Source organism: Nipponia nippon, unplaced genomic scaffold (genome assembly GCF_047370975.1).
Source record: "Nipponia nippon isolate SJK-2023a ecotype South Korea unplaced genomic scaffold, ASM4737097v1 scaffold_9, whole genome shotgun sequence".
In the NCBI taxonomy this organism is placed as follows: Eukaryota; Metazoa; Chordata; class Aves; order Pelecaniformes; family Threskiornithidae; genus Nipponia; species Nipponia nippon.
The window spans coordinates 41,793,969-41,818,276 of NW_028262413.1; the positions used below are offsets into that span (position 1 = coordinate 41,793,969).

The following is a 24,308-nucleotide window of genomic DNA, read 5'->3' on the forward strand; positions in this document are numbered from 1 at the left end:
CGGAGGGGCAAAGCGTGAGAGGGGGCAGAGAGACTCGCCAGGACCACGCACGTGCGGGGACCTCAGAAGCGGTGCCAGCCCCCACGCGGCATCGCCAACCCCAAGCACATTACAGGGCATCGCTTTTATCAAAGTACATACAAATCTTGGTACAGGCCTGCCTCATGAGAAACCGTTCAGGTAAACCTCTATGTCACCAACGGAGACAACATAAACGTAGCTTAATCCAGTGGTTGAAAAACACAAGGTCTAAAAAAGCCCATCCTACTTTTAAAAGGCTAAAACAACATCACGGTGATGGATGCCGTTCAGCTTTGCAAAGGCTACAGAAAGGAAACCAGCAGGTTATGTGGCTGGACACAGTAGTGGTGGTGTTTCTTTAAAAAGTACAGAAAAAGACAAGGTGACAACGCATAAGTGGCACTCACCGCTTCCTCGTGGGCTGCGCCCTCATCATGATCTTTCAGAAAATCCACCTCGTCTTCAGTTTTCATTTCCAGCTTCCCTGTGAAAACAGAGGGTTCGCACAGGCAATTTAAAACCAAACTTCTTTCAGTGCTGCTGATATTTTCTGTTTATTCAAACAAGTCTCAAAAAAAAAAAAAAAAAAAGAAAACCCAACCCCAAAACCCCTTCAACAAGTCCATTTGACTTCCAACATCTGGTTTCATTCCCGACTTTGCTGCTTGTTTGTTATTAGTTTTAACAACTATCGTGTCTGGGACTGAAGGAAACTATGAAACAGCAGCAAGCACAGGGTAAAACTCCTGAAAAGCTCTAGGTGAGGCTGAGCACATCTGCATGTGTCTGCCCATGTATTTTCTTGGCTCCCATTCATCTAGTTAAAGAACCAAAATTTTTGCTGTTTTTCTTCTTACCATAACCTGAAGATAACACAAGAAAGCAGCCTTGCCGTCTCTCAGCAGGTATTTTAAGTGTCGAAAAAAACAATCACAAGCTTCAAAAATTCAGCCCACCTGCACTGCCTTAAGATGACCATTAGGTCCCCGGACTAGGAAGACAAACGCTTTTCTGCTGGAGTTTACAAAGTCGCAGCTGATTTTCCCTTTCCTCATGCTTCCATGATGGTGTCGCCACCGCAGTGGTACAAACATCATGTCCCAGCTGCTTTCTCTGCCCAGCAAAGCTATTTTAAGTCACTGTTGCCCTGGGGTTCCCTTCTGCGTACCTTTTCCTGGCATAAAGTCAACGTCCTAACACTCTTTCAACACAAAGCTAATGACTCTCACAACACACAAGATGCTTGTAGAGGAGTGAAGCGATTTGATCAAAGCCACCCAGATGGAAAGTGGCTACGTTTGGGCTAAACCCCCTTCTAATCCTGCTCCCTCTCTCATTTCTACTAAAAACAAACACTGGATGGCTGACAACGCCTTCTTAAGGCTGACATATGTTTGCAGTGAGTTTACCCGTTCAGGGATTTAGCAAGAGGAGCCTCCCGTCTTCATGGGGAAATTGCTGTAACAACTGTCACCAATGGTCTTCCATTGGCATTAAAGTCTACCCTTGATTTTGGGACTATCTGGTTTTGCAGTGTTCTATTGATAAACTAATCCAACATCATTAAGTCAAATTGGCATGATTTTGTCTCGATTAGAAGAGTTTGTGGGCAGAGTCTCAGAAAGCAGAGGTAACGCTACAAATTTCTGCGAGTCCCATTTGTTGGCAAAGCAGAGATCACGGTCACGACGAGATCTGCTCGGGGTCGTGGCAATGCCGTGATGGTTGAGATCTTGGTCCAAAGACAGAACACGCAAGGAAGAAACCTCTGGTGCACTGAGGGTGGGAGAAGCAAGCGGTGTAGTGATACTCCATGCTGGGTAAGAACTGGAGGACAAAGACCTATGCCCTCAGGATGAAATTTAAGGGGACAAGTTTTTGCACTCTGCCACTTCTTCTTAAACTTCTACTTAGAAACATATCTCAAAGAGCACTATGCCCCAGAGACCTCTGTGATAGCTTTATAGAGCACCTTACCGCACGTGTGGTATCATTAGTGACATTTGTCATCCGTTCACCCTGCTACTCTAAGAGGGGAAGGAAATCATAGTAAGTGCTTTTCCATAGGGAAAATACCATTGATGAGAATGAGGTGAAGAGTAGTAAAATTCAAAATAAGGTGATATTCTTCTATCTGGCAATGAATGTTTTCTTTAAATGCTGAGATCTACAAGAGATACACTAGGGATATTTCTCCCAGGAGAAGAGCTAGGGAGCAGTGATTACAGTATTTGTTAATTTAAGATGCCAAACCCCAACCATACGACCTAACCTTGCTGGGGTCGCTTTCTGCCAAGAAGCTGCATCTACTCGGAGGTGTTTTGTCAGCATAAACACATGCCATCTCTTCTCTTCTCACCCAGCCTGGCCACTGTGGTATGATTTCATATCCTAAATGTCTGATTTTTTTATGAGTAGCATCTATCTGCCTGACTGGCAAATAATGTGCTTGCAGAACCCGCTACTCAGCTGTAATGCAGTTCTGAGTCTAAAGCTAACAGCATGAGGAGCTGCCTTATGAACGTAGGACCTTCTAGCTTCATCGCCTGCCTTCAGTGCTGCGATCAGTCTGATCTCGATATTTGTCTGGATAAGGCACTTAGCCCTTTGAAGCCTCTGTTTTGGGGGTAGGCAGAAACTAAGTGGAGGCAATGAGATGAACAGGTATGTATTTGGGAGCAATTTCACAATATAAATAAAAAAAAAAATGAAGACCTCAATGATTTTGAGTAATGGCAACAGCAATTATCAGCTGGTTATATCTCTGATGAATTAGCATGACAATAAAACCCTCTGACCACACGTGTTTCTGAGAAATGGCCTCATGACCTAAGCTTCCTTTGGGAAGGCTTTACTGTAGTCTATCGAAAAAAGATCTGATTCGTTCTGAGCACTGATGACTCCTGCATGGCTTCAAAATACTCTGTACAAACCCAGGCTGCAGGGAAAACTCCCCAGCACTGACACAGCAAAGACGAATTGATGCAAAGAATTGAAGGTTGCCACCGAACTCGTACACAAAACACGCTACCCAAAGCTTAGACATCGACATGAAGAATGTACACAGCAATAATAATAATAAACAATGAATCTGTTCTCTTGAATTACTGCCATATCAGAGTTCTACATGCTGCATTATAGGAGGTGAATTTCAGCAATATTTCAAATAGTGAACTTGCATTCATAGCAGTCGCTTGTCTCTGCTTTAAGCTGATATTTTATTTGGGCTTTCCTAACATTTTGCCTCAGAGCAATCCTAAAGTTCTTCAAGAGAACATACTCCAGCTGAAATTTTGCTCTGTGCAGCAACCCATTGCAAATAAACAATTCTTCCTTATGGAGAGGTCAGACTGTTGTATTCAAGACCTTTTAGCCCTAAATCCTTCTGTATTTTAAATCAGTAACAGGATCACCCCCTTTCCCCCCCCGTTTCCATACCCTAACACAGAATGCCTTAATATTATGATAATATTAATATGATGCCTTAATATTACTTTCCTACTTCAGTCACTACCTTATTGGACTGTTTAGTCCCTACTCCTTTTAAAACATCGCCCAGACAACGTCATGCCTCCAAGAATCCAACCATAAAGACCTGGACGGTACGGACGGAGCCGGCAGAGCAGGAGGCTCCCAGAAGAAAGGAGCCCTGCCAGGTATTGACTTACAGCCACTCCCATCCTATTGAACTGTCAATCCGCCACAGCACTAAAAAAGGTTCTTTCTGAAAACAGCTTTCTAATCCACCTTTAAATCTTTCTACTTATTTACTAATCATCTCCTGACTAATGTTTACTGGTTATCTCATGACATATAAACTTTCCAAAAATCCTGAATTCAACAACAAAAGGATCTGCTGGACCCACCACTGACCCCCCCCAAAAAATCAATCCTTACCCCTGCCCCCAGTTATTCTGCTATCACATACCAGAACAAATCCTCTACCATCACCCCATTCTGCGTTTAGACTGAAGAAACAGCTCCCAGCACTAAAGCAGTGAAATAGCTTTATAGCTTTACAACTTTATGATTTATATCATGGCAGATTTTTTTTTTAATCATTTAAATGTTTTGTTTGTTTGTTTGTTCGGTGCTGGGAAAGCAAGAGGCACTATCATTCTCTCATAGCAAAGGAAAAAAATGGCAACTGAAAAAGTTCAGCTGCTTCCATTTAACAGCTGCCTGAACAGGTGGAATATAAAGATCAGATTAGCTCCATGCTTTAGTAGAAAATTCACCTATGATTTAATTCCAGGCTGGAGCAACAAATCCATTTCTCTTTCATTCAATTTATCCCTTTATTTCCCTTTTTGGAGTTACCTGGTGACGTTTTCTATTAGCTTCTGTCGCACAGGCACCAGACGTCTACGCTGTTCCCCAAGTCCCACCGCTCTCTCCTATCACCATTCATCCACAGGGAACGCCGGTCCCACTTCCCAGCCGATGGCAGCAAGCAAAACTCATCATATGAGTTCCAGTACTGCTTAAATGAACTGGAAAACACCACCGGCTGCTCTGCCCGACAAAAAAGCTTTGCAGCCCGGAAAAGGCGGTGGGGGAGGGCTTGCTGGCTTTTTTAAATGACCTAATACCGCCAATTAGGATGTGGCTTTGCGCAGTTCAGAAGGACACTGGCAGCTGTTTCAAGTAGACGAGCAAAGAAAATGCAAGAGAGCCCCACTGTACCCTCTGACTCCATGTCAGCAACAATAAAGGGGAGAAGTGAAGGAATAGCACTAAGCAAATAAACCCTTGTGCCCACATGAAAGCATATAACTTGAAGATACAGTAATCCAAATTAGCTCCCTCCCATTCATTCCTTCTCCGGGGAGGATTCACGTGCTAGAAATTCTTCTGCGCAAATTCATAGGAGATGATGTCCTGAACTTACCTCTAGTGCCAGCCAAGCAACATGCATGTGCACTGAAAGTTTTACTATGTATCTTCAGATTTCTTCTTTCTCAGAAGAAAAGCCCCAAACACCTACACTTCCTCTGCAAGGCAGACCTCCTGCTCCTATTTCCTTTCCTTTGCTGATAAGACACTAGAGGCACAGCTACAAAGAAAAAACTAAAAAGTAGGAAACCAACCAATTTTTCCTACCTGTAACAGGCTCAGCTCGTTTCACTGCTGGGCTGATGTTCCTCCTCTTTGTCAAGGAACTTAAATCCATTTCTCCATTAAGGCTGGCTCCCACATCCACTGCAGCCTGGGACTCAAGCCCCTCTTTTTCTGCAGCTGCTAATTCAGGGGAACAAGGTGTCTCTGCTGCAAAAACCACCGCATCAAAACTTTTTACCATTTTAGGAACTTTATCCAGAGAGGAGCCATCATCTGCCGAAACCAAACTCTTTACTCCCGCATTTTCCAGTGACTCAACAGCATGTAAACGGCACGAACATGGCGAGAAGGATGATTCGGGTATAGCTCGGCTTTGCCTTCCATTGGGCTCAGCCAGGACCTCCCCCTGAGCTGCTTTTGCATTGGGACCAGCATCGCTCTCACCGGCCAGACAAACGGTGTCCGTGCTGGAGTCGCTGTCACACGTGGGCTCTTCTGCGATGGGCTGAAGCGCTGCCCGGGGAAGCACGCTTTCCGTGTCCTCCTGCTCTTCCGGATACGCCGTGACAGGGGTTATTGTCACCGGCCTTAACACTTCCTTATCCTCACAGGCATCACTCAGGGCTCCCGTTTCTGAAGCATCCTTTAATTCGGGCGTGCTGCTGCGTGGGGAGATTTCCTGCTGGATTTGACTGGAATCCTGTTCTTGGTTCAGCCCCGCACCTGGACAAGGGTCGCTGTCCGCACCCAGTGACTCGCCTGTTGATGCAGGTCTGTGCATGGTGCCGCCTTCTGCACCCTCTGCCCCGGTCTTGCACGCTTCTTCGGCAGTGACTGTCCCTTTCAGCCCAGCATCCACATCACTGCTGCCTGCCACAGGCCCCCCTTGACTGCAGGTTGAGGGTTTCACAACAGCAGCAAGAAGTTCCTCCGACAAAACCTGCTCTCTGCCACTTGCACAAGCCTCAGGCTCAGCTTTGCGTCCTTCAGCCTGCTGCGAGAGGCTCTGCTCTGGAGAGCCCTCGTCCCCCGCACGGACCCCAGGCCTGCCAGCTCCAGCAGCTACGCTGCCACGCTCCCCGCCACGCTGCTGGGAGAGCTCCGCCGAGCCTGCTGCTGCTGCCGCCACCGCTTCCTGGTTTTGTTTAGATTCTTCATTTTGAATTACAGAGGTTGTGCCTATTAAATTATCCTCTGCACAGCCTGCACCCTTGGCACACGGAGCTAATCCAGGGTCATTACCTTGCAGAGCTGCCTCCTGCCCGGGAGGTGCCACTGCAGCATCTCCCTCCTGACTCACAGCCAGTCCCTCTCCTCTGGGCAGGGGAGAGAGTGATTTCATCTCACCGCTCAGCCCCTCCTGCTCCAAAGCACTTTCTGCTATCTCTGCTTCTGTTTGTGCAGGCTGTTTTTCTGCCAGGCATGGGCTTGCATCCTCTGGAGGGAGCGATGCAGGCGCATGTTTGCTCTCTTGAGCAGCGTCCGGTTTGAAGCTGTCTCCCATTTCATCTTTAACAACAGTTTGATCAGCAGAAGGGCGACAGCCAGCAACTTCCTGACCTCCGTCTGCAGAATCTACGCTTCCTCCATCTCCGCTGCTGCTGGTATCAGTTCCTACTGGCTCGTCTTCACGGGCTTTGCTACCCTCCATTGCTTCAGCTGCACGTTCAGTGATCTTACCGCTCTCCTGGCAACACACAGGTTCTGCACTGCTTTGATTAGATCCACCAACATCATCGTTTTCAGGTTTGGCGTCATGGTCACCGGTTTCCACGCTGCCTTCCAGTGGGGGAGAGCTGGATTTCCCATCTGGGCAACCTGCTTCCACCTGCCCTCCTCGCTCCCCGCTCTTACCACTGCCATGCGTTTCCAAACCAGGACCAGGTTCTGATGCGCAAGTGGGAACCTTCACCCCGTTAACTGCTGGCAATGTTGCCCTGGCGCTCACAGTGACATCCTGCCTTGCTGCGACACAGGCATTGTCTTGGCTTTCCAAGAAGCCACTGTTTACCTGCTTAGTGCATGAGTCTGCTCCAGTCTCTTTGTTATTGCCAGTCTTGCAAAGGTCAACAGAGATATCGCCAGTGCCACCGTCTGCATTCGTACCGTCACATGCTGGTACCACTCCCGCATTTGCATCCTCCCCATCTGCATGCTCAGTGCCATTAAAACCACTGAGTAAGGGCTGAGCAGCACTGGCTGACTCTTCCTTAGCTGGCGATTGCTCTTCTAGGTTTGCAGTCCTCCTTTCACCGGCCTCAGCCATCCCATCCTCTACCTGCTGCTGGCCCGCAGCTCTCTCAGCCGCCCCTGTACAGTTCCTGCATTCAGTTTGGCCCATAGCCACATCCACGCCCTCCAATGAAGCTGGGGCTTCGCCTGTAGTTTCAACCACAGTAACAGTACTGTCAGCTGCACGCTCCTTGGCAGCTTGTGCTTCCTGACGGGGACTATCTTTACTGCACAAGCCGGCTTGATCCAAACCAACTCCAGCAGATGTCATTCCAGCTTCCTCATTTGTATTTCCACAGGATGGAAGATTTACGGCACCGTTTACACTTGCACACAGGCTCACTGTGCAGTCCTCCTCATCTGATATAGTTCCAGAGCCTTCAGCAGAGGTTGGCCCCTCCTCTTCCTTTTTACTCAACGTCACTGTATTTTTACTTTCACAGGAGCACTCTGGGCTCTTTGCATCCCCCAGGCTCAGCAAGTCATTTGGCGCATCATTAAAAGCTCCCAAACTCCTGCTGTTGCATTTCTCCTCCTGGTGGGATTGGTCTGAGAGCTGCCCGATGTCCAGGTGAACAAGATCAGATGGACTTTCCTGCCTTCCTTCTCTTGCCATTTCTTCTAGGCTCTGAGAGGTAGTGGCTGGGTGACCATCTGGCTCTGCTCCTTTAGCACAGCTGTCTCCAGAATCTCCCAGTACAGGCTCTGTCTGCTGCCTTAAACTCTGTAACAAGACAAAAAAAAAAAAATTACTTTGCTTTGTCACACATTTACACTGTCTCCACTGTCTATAAGATCTCTATCTATATAATCCTATTCGATGCGACTCCTGCTCCCTCTGTACCTCTACCTGGTGTCCCTCGGCACAGTTACAAACATACTACAGTGGGTATTTTACATGTTGGTTTTGTTACACAGTAATACTGAAATTATTAGAATGACAAAAACGTTGGTTGGAAAGAGCATCTGGAGGTCATCGAGTCCAACCTCTTGCCTGAAGCTGGACTATCACCAATGTGACATCATGTCAGCCATGACTTTGTCCTGCTAAGTCCCCATAACCTCTGATGACAAAGTACGCACCACCTCTCCGGCAATCTGTTCCCGTGCCACCCTACCCTCCCACAAAGGAGTTTTTTCCTAACAGCCAGCCTGAATCCCTGAAGCTGCAGTTTGTCCCTCTACCCCCTTCTTACACCATCTGCCACCACTGAGAAGAGTTGTAATCTTTGTAATTGTCCTTCAAGCAGCTGTAGTCATAGTTCTTGAGCACACTTAAATTCAAGACAGCAGAATCCAATCTACCAAATAATGCAAATATACACCAGTCTAGTCCCAAAGGGCTTGAGCAAATGGTGCTTAAGAGCAACTTCAGATCCCTACCCGATGGCACTCCCCAGTTCTCATCAGCATTGCTCAATTTTCTCTATATTGATGGAAATGCTACTTCAGATGTGGGAATTGGCTGATGATGTCCAAACACTTGTCTCCTACTCCTAGGACTGAACTAATCATCTAATCTATTCCTGGGAATTGCATGCATAATTAAATATCTGAAATTTACTTCCTAAATGGAAATACAAATTTGAAAATGATGACACACTATTAAAATTAATATGTGCAGTATCGTGGAACAGTAGCGATGTACTCAATTCTTCTCTAATCTGCATGTTCCTTCCAGAGCATCTGCTTTGTCAAGGAACCCCCAAGCTTTTACAGTTTGATACATCCAAACCTTTACTTAAAAAGAACTGTCTGTTTCAATATCTTCTTTTTTATTCTCTTTGCTGCATATCAATGTTCATATCTTAGAAAAAGTGACTTGTTAAATTAACGAGCGTCCTCAGTCCTTCAGTGTACATCCCACAGAGCTCCCTTGATTTTCTGTGGCAGGCTCGGGGTTTTGCTTTTGGAGATCAAGCTGGTTTCTCAGTAAGTGCCTGTGACTCTCCACAAATACAAAACTAATGATTTATTTCAAACCTGGGTTTTTTTGCATTTATTTGTAAAAATACTCATAGGTCCCTGCAAATTTTGTTTAAGACTTTAGTTCTCAGAGAAATAGAATTTCATACCAAAAATGTCAGCTTAAACACCCCTTTTCTCCCTGAATATTAAAACAGCCAATACGTTAATTGATGCATCGCATGGAACTTCTGAGTATTGCATATACAAATAGTGGCTAAAATCACCAGTGGTATGTTGAGGATATTGTGTTTACTCGTCTCTCCACACTCCAAGGTTTGCAAATGATGAGCACCGCCACTGAATCACTGACCACTAAACATACTTCTGGTGTTTGCCATGAATTTCCTATTTAAAATAATCCTGCTACCCAGCTCCCATATATGCCGTCACCTACGCCAGAGCTCCCTGTTTTTAAGGCACCTAAAGACAGGTTAGCATTGGAGGCAGGCAGCATGGCATCTCCACCCATCGCGTAGCACCAGGGATGGGATGGAGGGCTCTGCGTGCAGCGGTACCCGCAGGCTGCAGCTATTTTTTGCAAGGGCAAACAAACCGGATCAAACGGCATGCTGGCCGTCTGGCAGCTATAACCCCACAGCAGAGCACAGAGACTGTGCTGCTGGTTCCCAGCCAGGCTGGACAGACACAGACAACATAACCAGGACGGACAGACACAGACAACAGTGACGCTTGCTTGGGAACAAGCAAGTTTTTCAAAAGGAGGGGCCGCGGCAGCCCCAGCATCCTCACAGTGAAGTCACTCTGCCGATAGCCTGAAAAATAGAGCTGTCTCCAAAGGAAGCCAACTGGCTTTTAACTGACCCGAAATGAACCTAAATGAAATAATTACAGGGCTGCTTTCCAAATTCAAATCAGATTAGATGTGAAGTGAAACAGTGCTGGAAAGAAAAAGTCTAAACATAGCCTCTTCTGATTTCATTGTCAGGCAAAATGTACCCATCTGGCATTCGCGCAAGCAAACAAGAAGCGAGCTGGATATGCCAGCCGTGCTTCAGTGTCTTTTGATGGAAAGGGGAAGCGATATCACAGTTAGCCTGGGTTTGCCACTCATGCCACCAGTTCCTGTTGAGATCGGGAGTAATTAACGTCTCAGGCGCCCAGGGAAGGGTGAAAACAGCTCAGGGTGGCCCATAGCTCTGAACATCCCCCCAGCCCACTACCTGCAGACGACGACTCTCCCCTTCCTTAGTTAAAGGAACAAAAATATCCTGTTATTTAGATCCCACACCTCTGTAACGGCGGATGTGTGAGCTGATGAAGGAACACCCACAAGTGATGCCAGCTGCGCAAGACGTGTGGGTGTTTCTGAGAAGTGGCACAGAAGTGTGCCGCTGTTTCACCTTCCTGTCCCAACTGAGTCCCTATTTTAAAGCAGCGAGAGGAAGCCTTTCCAAAGCCCCATGGCTCCTGCGGTCCAGTCGCCATGGGGTCCAAGAGGAGCACAGCAAGGCGACCACTATGGACACACACCCCCTGTGGCCAGAGCAGGCTCGTCCTCCGAATCCTACACCAAGGTGCTAAGGAAACAGCTCTTTTCTCCATCACCTGCCCCAGAGACTTTCCCCTCAGTCTCATCTCTGGCCCTGAGCTTTCCATCTGAACAGAGATGCACCCACTGTGCGCAGCCCTCACAGACCCAGCCCCGCTCTGGAGCCTTCTTTATGCTGCCTGATGGCTGCCAGACACCCTGGAGGGACAGTCCACCTCCAGGGAGGTTTCCCTGCCCATGTGAATGGGTCCCAACCTAATGGAGAAGGCAAGAGGTGGGAGCACAGAGAGCCCACGAGGCCATGCAGATCCAGCACTGCACAGCCCCAAACCTGCTTCTCTTCTGAGAGAGAAAATCTGCTGCCTAGTACAGCTTTATCAGATCTCCCTGTGCTCAAACGAGAAGAAAATAGGCAGGTGTCCACCTGGATGTTTGCTAATGACATCCAGAGAAAACACTGAGGTAAATACATTCCCGAAGGGTGCCTACGCGGGGAAGTCCTCCCCAGATGCCAGGCTGCTTGTGAGGCAGCAATCAGCCAGCTCCACTTCTCTTTCATCATCTTAGCCTTTTCCTTACCACGTGCTGGTGGCTCTGCATGTGCATCTGAAGGTGCCGAATGTCACTCTCCAAGCTGGCCACTACCCCTTCCTTGGCTTCAGCCGTCAGCATGTAAACATCTAGCCCGCGGTGGTGCTTCACGCTGTAGTCCCCTGAGTGCACGGTGTGAGACAAGGTGCTCCAGGAGTCCGGTTCCCTGGCTTCCTCTCTGCAATAAAACAAGCGCAGGTTAATCTGCAGGCAAGGAGGGATGCTGCATTGCAGGACACGCACGCTGTTCTTCACTCTGGACAGTCATGTAATCAACGGCCCGAGCGAAACAGAGCACCGGCTCCAGGGCGACACAGACAAATACACACGCACACTTCTCGGTCTTGAAAATTAATGTGATTTAGAGTTAATGCCAGCCACAAGCTTTATTTCACAGGGTCCTTCTCAGCTAGAGATCTGCTTTTTTTTTCCCCAGACTAGGAGAGACTAGCAGCAAAAGGCACATCAATTGCTTTTCAAAATGGAATTTATTGCAGGTGAAGAACACCACAGCAGTTGTTCCAGCAAAACAGACACTTGAAAGACAGAACTGCAGAGGGACAAGTTAGAAGGAGTGAGGATTACCATGATACAGACAGTACAACTTCTACACCAAAAGCAGCGCGCTGCTTCACAAACACCCAACAGCCATCAAATTGTAGCAATTTTTTTCACTCCTGAAATGAATTTAGCTTGCTCTGTGAAACTGCTTCTGTGCAAGATGTTCTCAATATTGTGAGACAGCTGTCCTTCTGCAGCAGTATCACGGATTTTCTTTTTATGAATCAAAAGGAAGGAAAGGTAAAAAGGATGTTGTTGCAGACCAGAATGAAAAAATAACTCAGCAGTTACATGTATTCGACAGAAATTTCTATCTAGTCATCTCTTTTTGAATGTCAAACCCTGATTTTGCACAGGCTTGCCACTCAAAGCAGTAATTCTTCAGGTCTCACCAAGATCCACAGAGGCTGTGTTGTTGCTACTTTAAAGGTGAGGAAACATTTATCTTATCGAGGTGTTCATCTAAAGTTTCAGGTTTACAGATTTCATTTTGAATCAGAACTGATTCAGGAAACCCAAAATCTGTTTTAACTGTCCCGGGACAGAGCGGCTCACACAGCACCCTCCCAAGCGCCACATCCCCTGGGAGAGATGTGGAGCCGAGCAGGAATGTTACGGGAACAGGGGCTTACACTGACCTGCTCAGGGATATAAGAAATAGAAATGTCTCTGTTTTCCTTTCTCTAGGGATACATCGACCAAGAGCCAGCCAGCCCCAGCTGAGAGCATGTCCCTTCCCCGTCGCGGAGACCAGCCCCTGACACACCAGGCACCCCCAGATGTCCCTCTGCAGCACAGCTACAGGTTTCCCTAGAAAGGACAGAGCTATGATTGCATGCACACAATTAGGAATTCAAGAAGATATATATACAGCAAATGTATACTATCAACCAGGTAAAATTACACATAGATTTCAGCATCTTTGCTGACTGGTTTCTTACTTTAAAAGTAGCAAACCTTTCTAATGGGCAAGTGCCCACCTAGCAAACCACAGGGCTACCTCTCTGGGAAGCCAAGCAATTTAGAAAGCAAAGTCGTAACAAGCAAACGATACCATGAGTGGCAACAGGAACGGGCAGAGCAGGGTGGGGAAACGGCCGGATGCTTCATCACGCGGCAGAGAAACCTGCGCAGATGACGGTGGTGGCAGCGGCTGTCCCTGCTCTGCCCCGGCACAACCACCCGCCCCCTCCTGTGACTCATCTGGGGCTCAATCTGCAAGGAAATTTGGACAAAGTGAACCTACGTCTTCCACCACTCACCACCATGTAACTCAATTGACTTCAGCAGAATTACTCTTGGTTTAAACAGAATCAATATTTCCATAGAGAAACAGAAGGCAGCATTCAATTTTTGGTGATGATTAGGATAAATCCATGGAGGCACTGAAGTCAACCGAGCCATTACAAGTGGCTAAAGAAATGACCTTCCTTTATCAAGGAAACACAGCCATTTCTGTCTGGAGTATTTTTCTTTTCAGCTGTCATATATGAAACTACTGTATTCAGGGCCACTCAGAGTACAATGAGGCAGTCAGCACAAAACCATATTCACCCACTCACGGGGACACCATCAGCCGGATTAAAGAACCGAGCGCGACGAGTCTGCTCCGCTTTCTCATCAGCTTCAAGTACACTTACGAGCATCTTCAAATCAGCACCCACAAAGCAGCCTGCACGACTCAAGCCTTAAAGGACCCTCAGCGACTTCAAAAGCTTCAAAATCCGGAGCGAGATGACAGGCAAGCACAGTCCCCTGCAACACCGTGAGCGCGCCCACCCCTCCTGCAATCTGCCACCTTCACACGGCCCAGACGGATCAAATAATCACTTCTGCTTACAAAGAGAGCAATTTCTTTTTGTATTCAAGCTGCCGATCCGTGTTACACTCTACAAAGGGCTTTAAACCTTTTGAAAAACCAAGATCTTTCTCACATCCAGCCAACTACAAACAACTCCAAGCTCTCATTTTTAGTTGCAGTTACCTACATTGCACAAAATTAAGCAGAGAGGTAGCGGATGTTTCAATCTACTGACTCGTTCAAATCTCCCCTTTCATACACTGCTGCATCCCAGCACTGATGGACTGCAGCAGAGAGGACAAATGGGTATCCACAAGCATTAACTTGTTTGCACACCGCTATTTCTGTTGTTCAGGCAATCACTTCCAAGGGCACGTAGATGCTCCTGCTCGTTTGCCTTCGCACACTGAGGTTAACCGTTTGCGACTCTCCTGCACATCTCACTGCAATCCCTGGGTTTTATTGAGAGATGATAAAAACACACTTCCTTCCAGAAAAAAAGCAAGCTTTGCAGTCATGTATTTTGTAGTCCCTGGTTGTGAAAGACGCTTATTTTGTTCAGAATTAGGAATTTCTGCAGTAACTGTATACAAATGCATACCCAAGGTGGTCTACTAGGAGATAAAACCAGATATGCAAATATTTACTGAAGATTTATTAACAAAAATGTACATAGAAACTCCAGCATACAAGAAGTCTGAAAATCTGCTTCCATTCAGCACAAAAATTCAGTTTGCTGCAGTTTGCCAGCTGCAAGGGAAATCTGTCTTCTTATGAGGCTTTCTCATCCTCCCCTTTCAACAGCTTCCCATCAAAATATGCAAAAGAACCAGTGAACTGAAAATTTCATTGGCAAAATCTCCAAGCCCAACTTTTGCAGAAGAAAGTATCTTGCTTGGTTAAAAAAGCAAAGACTAACCGATAAGGTTGACAGCATTCACTAGCTCCACCCTCGGCACAATCATGCTGTGTCCCACTGAAAAAGCCTGGAAGAAGTCTTCCAGCTCCGGTCCCTGCTTCTTCTGCTGCAGTCTTCTGTCCCATGGAGGCCAGCCCAGAAGGGAAATCGCTGGCTTCAAGAAAGCTTACCAGCCGGCCCTTCATCCACAGAAAGGTGGCTCAAAGAAGGATGCCAACCCCAAACAGGGTGAGAGGAGAAGCAAAGCCTCCAAAATATTGTCAGGCCATGCCCTGCTCAATCTGGGAGCTGGTAAGATTGATCAAACTGCGGCATCACATCCTGACCATTTGGCACGTTAAAAAAGACGACAGGTAGTGTTTTTTAAACCTCCCAGCATCACCCAAGTAGACTCGTCCCTGGCGAAGGAGGAGCTGTACTGTACTCGTGTGCTGAATCTCTTTTTGTCTTGTGGGGGAGCAGATAGGATGGCCCCGAGCCAGCGAGCGGCAGAAAGAGGGAGAGGAAAGCCTGCACCGACACAGCACGGCTCCCGGCTTCCTGCAGATACGGGCGAGAGATTTTTAAGAAGAGGGAAGATAAGTATGAAAGGGAGAACAAAAAAACCCAAGTAAAAGCTCTGCACGTCTTCAAAAGCTGCAGAAACTGTGCTCGGTGACAAGGGTTTGAAATTCAGCGGTGCCGACGTTCCCGGCAGGCGTGTTTTCTGGTACAGAGATAACAGGTTTTAAACAGAGGGGAGAGGAAGAGGAGGGGAAGAGATCAGAAGACGAACAAAAAAGCCTCAGTGGGTTAAGCAGAACCTCGTGTTAGGAAGAGTTATCCTGCAGTTTTACAAACGGGCAAGGAAGGTGGTGTGGGAACTCAAGGTGTTATTTCCTGGGGATATCCCCTCCAGATTTCTGAGCCGGACTTTGGCTGAAACAAAACAAACTCAGTAGCGTTGCCAGCTCTTATGATCTTACTGCAAGCCTGACAACAGCTGCGGGTTTATTCCGAAGGCATCAGCCCCTAGATTCATGTGATAAAGAAAAAACAACAACAACAAAACAAACCCCACTTTTTTTCTTTCTTCTTAAATTAAACAAAGCCCCTAGTATTATGGTTGCAATGAAAAGCTAGGAAACGGTAGAATTTGTATGCTTTTATCTGTAAGGCAAATAAAAACTAAACTAAACTGCATTTTAATCTTACATCCTTATTCAAATTTGGAATTATTACTGTTGTTATAATATTACACTGAAAATACTAGATCGGACAGACTGTGATCTGGGATAAACAAGAAAAGGTGCCTACTGGGACAGGATGCTGGACTGGGTGGCGATTGCACAACCCATCTGTAGCACAGGCCATTTAAATCAAGCCAACAACCCCTCCTGTAAAAACCCAGCACCCAGACTTAATGCAGTCACCAGCATCTAAAACCAAGACATCTTAGAAATTTGACAAAATAGAACTTCAATGCTATTTTCAGAAGTTTTGGGGTAATAGAGGCTTCATATACGTATGATCAACTTTGCACCCACAATCTTTAGTGACGTACAAAACGCTAGTGCACCTGAACGCTTTCTTGCTCCTCTTTGTTTTTGTAACCATCAATACACATTGTATATGAGACTCAGAAACACGTGCAACTACTATGTGCTAGAATGGAATAAAACAAATCAACCATTTGTAAATGTGAAACATATTTAACAAACACAGCATTCATACTTCAGGTGTTTCCTAGTGTTCCAAAAGCCCCAGGAAAGTAGGAAAAAAAAGTTTCTTATATAAGAAAATTTTACAGAAACTCGTTAATTTGAATACTTTTGATATTGAAGAGTCAAATTTCACCCAATGTAGAAATGATGACCGATCCCTTACAGTGCTTTGCACAAATATGAACTGCAGTGGGTTCGGACACTGAACTGAATTCAGAATTGCATAATCCACCCTTCAATTTCAAATTAAATATTTAACAACTGGATTCAAAATATTTAATGCTAACTTCTCAGTCCATTGATCAACACACTATACAGTAGGAAATCACACAAGAGAGAAAAGGTGGCTTGCTCCTTCAACAGCTGTTTGCAGACGCACGTATCCTAAGAGAGCACATCCAGTATTTCCTACCACAAAGGATCTCCACTCCTAAACCCAAGCATTTCTCAGGCCCCGAAGTTAATTATACATTAAAAAAAAAAAAAAATACGGCTACGAACTGTGGTAAATATACTTGCCAAATAGCACGATGTGCATTTCGTAAGAATAACTGTTTGTTATTAAATGCACTTTTCCATTTGCTTTATTTTCATAGTCTTATCTAAAAGAAAGATGTCCTGCTCAGGATGTGGAGCCATAGGTCCAACGCAGAACTCAATGCCAACGTGAAGTCTCATCAATAAACAAAAGAAATTTAAGGTGAATCTATGAAATGCACTCAAGAGAGAAAACAGATGCCATCTGTTTCATTTTAAATACAAAAGCACACTCATGGAGACTACTTTATCAAGCAATGTTTTCTTTACAGCTAAAAACAGCATCTCAGATCAGGACAAGCGATATGGAAGGAAGGCTTGTCTCTGCAGAACATCTCCGTGTGCTGCAAGCGAGCGTGACCACAGACTCTGTAACACAACACGAAGATGAAGCCATCGCTTTGGCTGCCTCTGACACAGCAGTTTACAAAGTCTTCTTCATCTGTTCAAACTTCAGTCCCCACCATGAATGTCACTACTTCTAGCAGATCGGCTCCAGAGACTAAATACGAGTATCCTAACTGGGTATCCAGCTAACCCATTCTAGGAAATTACTTATCCACATTTTCTAAATTTATCCTGAAATGGAGCTGGTCTATCACAATCACTTACCAACCACACAAGGCTGTTCAGGGTTTATGGCCCCTATGATTTTTGGGATCACCTCTGGATCAGGATTGCTATGGGGGTGAATAATTTTCTTCTTGCATCTTACCAAATCTTCTCAAATGTCTTTGTTCGCCTCCTCACAGGCCTGTTTACATGAACATCATCTCCCAGGACCTGCAATTTTCGAGTGGGATATCAGAGAGTAAAAAGCTGTTTCTACCATACGGACAAAGCCACTTCTCTCTCTTCTGTATTCAGAGGCGGATACATACAAAACAAAGGAGAGGAGGGAGCCAATGCATGAAAATACAAGTCCTCACAGGGACGTGGGAACACACTAGGAAACCAGTAGAAGCTCGAGCACGCAGTGGTGAGTAGGTGGAAAGAGAGAAACACAAACTCTTCCTGCTCCATCATGTTCACACCTGGTTCCCCTGTCCCCCCCCCCCCCAGTCTGCTTCTCTGCTGTGGCCAGAAGAAACCCACAGCACCTCGGCATCTTTCTAATCAGGACGATCAATTGATTAAACAACGGTGTTTCAAACGATAATCTTACAGTTCAGCAATACACTGCCGCAAAACCAGACCCTGTTGGATCACTGTTCCTCCCACGCTTTGGTAGCTAAACAGCATCCTCTTACCACATGCACATCTCCTCAGGTCCTCTCTCACTGCCCTTCTAACCCTCCTTTAAATGTTAATCTTGTGCCAGCGCTTATAGAGACAAAGTCAACTGTTCTCCTCTCCAAGCCATACCCTAAACCTACTGCCTGGCACTCCAAATAACAATCAGAAGGATTTGTTGCTTGTTTTGGGGTGGAAAAACAGAGAGAAAAACATCAGCATTACTTCAATAGACTCTTCAGCCTTTGATTCTGCTTAGCCAGAAATAAAACTGTGTGTAGCATCACCTGCCCAGTGTGGTGGCAACCTTCGGGCCACCAGCATGTCCCCAGCTGAGTCCCACTCGTGCTCCCCATATAACAAATACTAGGAGAACTGCTGTAACCAAGGGGAGACTCAGAGCCTGGCACAGTTAGTTCCCAGATCGTAAGAAAGGAAAGGGTGCACACAGGAAAGGGGGGGTCAGCCTATATGTTCTCGGGGGTATAAGCACCCTGTTTACATACAGCTGCCACGATCTGGCACTGAAGTCGTAGCGGTCGGCAATGTTTCCAGCCCCAAGAAACCAGTGATTTTGGAAAGCATCTGCACCACAGACGGCTCTTCACCTACACAAAGACTGAATTTAATGGAACAACGTAACACCAAAACTCAGTGAAATATGTCCATCTTTAACTATCGTCCCAATTTGGCAGGGCACTGTAAGAAATGCTTAATTTTAAGACCACGCTTAAACACACTGCTGAACATGAACTGGACATTTCTGAAATTAAACACATGCTTAAAGGACTTGCTAAAACGGAGTGCAAAGAAATAAGGTACCAGGGAAATCATCTTGCAGCTCTGGCTCAGAAAAGCGTATTCAATTATAAAAGTAAAGTTACTGAAAAAGCTTCCTCATTTGAGAGGCACCACAGAGATTACGGCACAGACTTATGTAAAATCAGAACAATAGCAAGTGATAATCATAGAATACAAAACATTCATAAAACCCTCCTGCTACCAGTGTGTTAATTACATCAGTTTAATTTTGGAAATACAGACTTGTACTGACGTACAGCTTCGCATACTGAGCCACCTGGCTGTTACCAGGAGATTTTAAGGCAGAGAAATCCCAGAGCTCTGCAGAAGCACTTTACAGCAATAAGCAAGCAGAGAAACAAGCAAAAGCAAAACTAATATTAGAGTAAAAAACTCAAGAGACTGTTACAACTCTGAAACTTCTCCTTTGCAGGGATTAGGAGAATGCAAGAGTTTTTTTATGGGCTTTACTTTTCTATTACTCCCCTTTTTCAGGGGGCATAAATCGCTCTCAGCTGTGAAGAAATTACAAGCATTTGACTTTATGGAAAAAACCTGATACTTTTGGGTTACTAGACAGAACTCTGTTCTGCACAAATGAAATCAGAAATAAAATCAGTGTTTGTATGTTTTACAAAACAGCACTTCCGACTTCTCTGAAATTCTGCACGCTGGCTGTTTCTTGGAGCCATTTTCCTTGCCTGACTTACAGAGGACTGAAGAACATGGAGCTGGCAGGCAGATTATATTACTACGCCGAACTACGTTTGAAAACATCGACTACTGCAAACTGCAGCTGTCCTATTGCACAGGCCAAGTTACTCACACGGAGCAGAGCGAACTACCCCCCTGTTTAATAAACTCTGCTGGCTCTTCAGAGCCAGCCCTTCTCTAACGAGCAGAGCAGCCGCGCTCTGCCAGCGCCCCGCAGCCAGCGTTGCCCAATTTAAACACAGGGAAGTAACTGGCTTCAAGGAAGGACCCTTCGCTTTGGAATTTGCTCCTGCCAGACGCAGAAATTGTTGAAACTCAGAGAGGGCTATGCAGCCTGCCTGTGTCCGAAGCTTTTTCATGCAAGTAAAGATAATTTATTTAATTTATATTTAAATTTGTATTAAAAAAAACCCAACCAACAAACAAAAAAAACCCCACAAACCTATTAACCAAGCTGCTAGCAAGCAAACAAGACTGTTCCTAGAGAAAACCCCTTTTTTTCCCTAAAAAACTCCTGCCCTTTTGCACTCTCCTATTCCATTTGCACTGCAGGACAACATTTGCTGTGCAGTTTTAATCTCAAAGATAAAACAAGCACCCTCAGGAATGATACACAACCAATGAATAAACACTGCTATCGGCATCCTGCATCTTCAGCGACCTACGTGTGCTCTATCGCAGCTCCTCAGTTCAGCCTTGAAAGAAGCAGTGCACGCACCTTTCCTGCCAGAGGATGCAAGAGCCAGCGCACAAGCTCGAGCCTACAGACAGGACTACTTCAAGGGTTGCAAAATTTCGATTGGAAGCATCTTTCATTTTTTTACATGAAAAACTGCAATAGCTGAAAAGGGAAAGCTCATCTGATCAACAGAAATTCAAAATGTCCCCAGTGTAATTAGTTTTTGAGAAAAATATTTACACTGCAGCTGAATCAAGCTGCTTTGCAGCCGAACCCCAACAAAACTGCAACAACGAAGAAGGTTTTGTGTCTGCTTTTTAATGATTGTATCCTAATTACAGGAAAATTTCACCCCTTCCCAATGCTGGCTGGGAGAATCATTGTAAAATGCAGGGTCCTGCAAATTAGCAAGCAAGTGAACAATAAAATCCCCCCAAGGATAATGCATTACAAAACACACTGCATTCATTTATTTGGCGAAGTGCAGTTTAATTACTTGTAAAAATAATGACTCCTTTGTATGGGTTCTCGCTAACATGCGTTGCTGCTCTGTATTTGCTGAGTGGTACGAGTTGCGTGCCAAATTTGCGTGCACGGATTATACAGCGTGCACATAAGCACAGCGCAGAAAAGAGGTTGTACAGTATCCATTGTGTTTTGACAGCACATAAATGATATGTACTCTCTTCATGGAATTTGGCTGCTTTTCTATATTTTGAAACTCAATATTTCTCATCTCAATAGGGATTTTCAAGCCTCAGTCCCATCTCATTGCCGAACGTGCTAAGCAAAACAAAAATCTCTGCTGGGAAATCAGGAGGTGTCCGTTTTGCAGCCGCCGCCCTCACGTGGGCAAGGGCCGTGGCGGCCCCCGTGTCACACGCTGCTCCCACCGCTCCGGCCAGCCCCGAGCTCGTCACACGGTGCTTTGCCACCATCCCACCCATTGAAACAGGGGTCCACGATTTCCAGCATCCACAGATTTCTGTTTGCAGGGCTTCATGGAGACAGCAGGGTTTTCAGAGTCATGGGATATGTGGCATGGCTGTCAGCTGTTCATACATTCTATTTCCGCCCAGCAGTTCAAGCGGAAAGCTAATCATAATGAACAGTTTAAGGCTATACTAAGAAGAACAGGATTGGGGATCTTGATGGTAACGTCACTGAAGCTGCTAGTGTCTTATTTTCAAGGATGAACTGTAAAGGTCATCAGAAAAATCCCTTGGATGACACCAGCAGTATCCATTAAAGGGAGTGTCACAGAGTGTCACCATGTAATCCAAGTACTCTTTTTTTCTTTCCACTGAGTGAGAACTGCCATTCCACTATTGGAACCAGTTGTGAAATACTCACTCCACCAAATACATGAATAGCTGTTGTAATAGTTTTGTTTACTTCCCATTTCTTTTTAAATTACCAGCTCTACTCATACTCAGATTGCAGTATTTGCTGTGAGCTCTATATTCAAGTTTTCGCCAACTTAAGCTTTTTATAATAAAGTTTTGGCCAACTTAAGCTTCTTGACAGTACGTAAAGTCTGTTAACATGGTTAGTCTCACCTTGGAGAACTTTGATGCAGTTATGGGATGAATTTGCACATTCCGATTTTACAAGATAGTCTGCAAGAGAGCTGGCTGTTTTCACAGTGTGACTGTTGAACCCGATGGAGAAAAACATATCATTGTCATCATCTCTGTATTAATCCCAGCCAAGGGTGGCAGAAGAGGAGGTTAGGGTATAGCTCCTGGCCCACCCTGCACCTTCTCCTTCACCCTCACTTTGCATGTGGTTGGCTGAATTGTTAAAGATGAAACTTAAATGCAATCACTCCAGCAACACAGATCGCAATTTTTGCCCTCTAACACCCCACTCAACAACTACAGAAAGCAGAATAATTTATAATTCATAACAGAGAAATGTTGCGTGATAATGTGGACGACACAGCAGACTCCTAAACACGACACTGCGTCACTCAACATAAACCCCAAGTATCTGAAAATTCAATTCAGAAAACAAAGTTAATAACAAAGCTTAAGAGAACCAGGCATCAGAATAACACACATGCAGACCAAATCTTTTCTCTTCTACAAATAGCCCCCTCAGGACTTATTTAAGCTCTTTGCCTTTATTAGCCTCAGCTTTTAAAGCTCCATCTCCAAACATTTGCTATTCAAAAATAACTTGTCATTTTCTGAAGGATTCCTTGTAAAACACTGCAGTAAATGCTCATGCGACTAGTTACTTGCTAGGAGTGAGTAAGATCTGGCTGTTTCTCGCGACCGCTCAAAAGAGAACAGTTTCTGCTGTTAAATACTTGCATTAATTCTTACCTAAATATTTTACCTATACTGGTAAGATACCTGTTCTCTACAAGATGCTGCCTTATTTCAATACAATTATCATTATTTCCTTTAACCAAAAAACTCCAAATCTACAAAGTAAGAACATAACAGTCAGCCACCACCATGAAGGCCGCTAGCTCCCCTCTTTTGGGCAGCTGTGCTTGTTTGAAGAAAAGCTTTTTCACTTGTGTTTGCATAAGGTTTGTCTTAATTAGTCGATATTACAGTGACTTAGTTTGGGCTTTAAGAGACAGCTGGAAGCAGAACACTGTGCAACAGAAAAGAAGAACATAACAATATTATTGCATTTCCCCTAAACCCTAAGGACCTGCCCTCATTGTTGCTAGCAAGAAAGGTAAGAGCAAAATCATACAAAAATTGCCTTTTAGGGTAGAGTATGGCTCTTAGACACTATTCAGTGATAATGCACAGCAAAGGCAAGCATGATACAGAATGAAAAACTAGCAGAGGAACCATCAAATCATCCTTACTCGGTTAAAAGCTGGTGCAGCTTCTGGTAGCCCCTCTCCAAGGCCAAGCTCACAGGCGTTGCCCCTTCGTTGTTGTGGATGCTGAGAGCTCCTCTTCCACCAGGCTGCTGGAGCAGAAACCACGTTAGCCGCAGCAGACCCAGCCTCACCGCAAAATGCATCAGTGTTTCCCGAGGGATGTTCTCTGGGAAGAAAGAAGGAAAAAAAAAAAAAAAAAAAACACAAGGGAATTTGTAGGCTGTGGGTTAGGTGAATGCCATATCCCCACCTCCCCACCACACCACACACAACGGCTGGCATGGAGCTGACAGCCCAAAAGCCAAGGAACCTGTAGCACCTGGAAAAACACGCTGGGTGCCAGTATTCAGGACAGACCAGTACTTTAAAGCAAGGGACACGCTCCGGTGGGACTGGAAGTGCTCAGGACCTCTCAGGGTGAGACTGACCACAGAAGTCAATGTGAAAAAAACACCATTTCATGAACAGCCACGGCAACCACCAAGCCGCAGTGCTTCCAAACAGAACCTGGCATGGTCAGGTGGGTTTTTCTAGATGTCCAAGCCTTCTCCTCACACACCCAGGACCAGGTTTTAGGAACAGATAAGTTTTGTTATTTAACAGGATGCTGATTTGTCCCAAGGCATGAAAAAAATCAATTACATTTGAAGCACAAATCTAAAGCAGTTATAAAAGAGAACACTTAAACCTCTCATGTAGACAAAAAAAAGTGCGGATTTTGCTTTCCTGGTTTGATTATGCCTCAGACTAGCTTTTCTCAGCTTTATACAGAAGCTCTATCATTCTGAGTAGCAGCATTTATAAACTAGCAATCTCCACCGCTGCTTTTTATGTTTAATAACCGTGACCTTCTAATTTGGTAAAAGTCACTCTTGAGCCTAAGCTTTCATCTCAGAAAAATATCCCCCTACTCTAAAAGCTGCAGCCCTAGAACGATGCTCTGAAAAGCTTCAACAAGAAATGAGCTCCAGATGCACAGCTGAAATACAGTATTTGCAGATCAAAGCCTGTTACTTCTGTATGAAGGGCAAAAGCATTTGGGTTAAAAAAACTGCGAGAAATAAAAATTTGTTCTTTTAATTAACAAAAGATTTCAGTATTGACTGGCAGCAACAGCAACAACAAA

At 45.3% G+C, this 24,308-nt stretch overlaps 1 protein-coding gene across 7 annotated transcripts in view; it reads right to left on the reverse strand.

Moving 5' to 3' along the window:
* The window catches only part of AKAP13 (A-kinase anchoring protein 13), a 225,936-nt gene that overhangs the window by 97,199 nt on the left and 104,429 nt on the right, over positions 1-24,308 (reverse strand). For all 7 annotated transcript variants that reach the window (XM_087743462.1, XM_087743461.1, XM_087743460.1 and 4 more), the window contains 4 exons: positions 23,165-23,348; positions 11,372-11,561; positions 5,125-8,038; positions 429-505 (listed from right to left, as the gene is read on the reverse strand). In XM_087743462.1, coding sequence (XP_087599588.1) covers positions 429-505; positions 5,125-8,038; positions 11,372-11,561; positions 23,165-23,348 — 3,365 coding nt within the window. The remainder of the gene's footprint in view (positions 1-428; positions 506-5,124; positions 8,039-11,371; positions 11,562-23,164; positions 23,349-24,308) is intronic.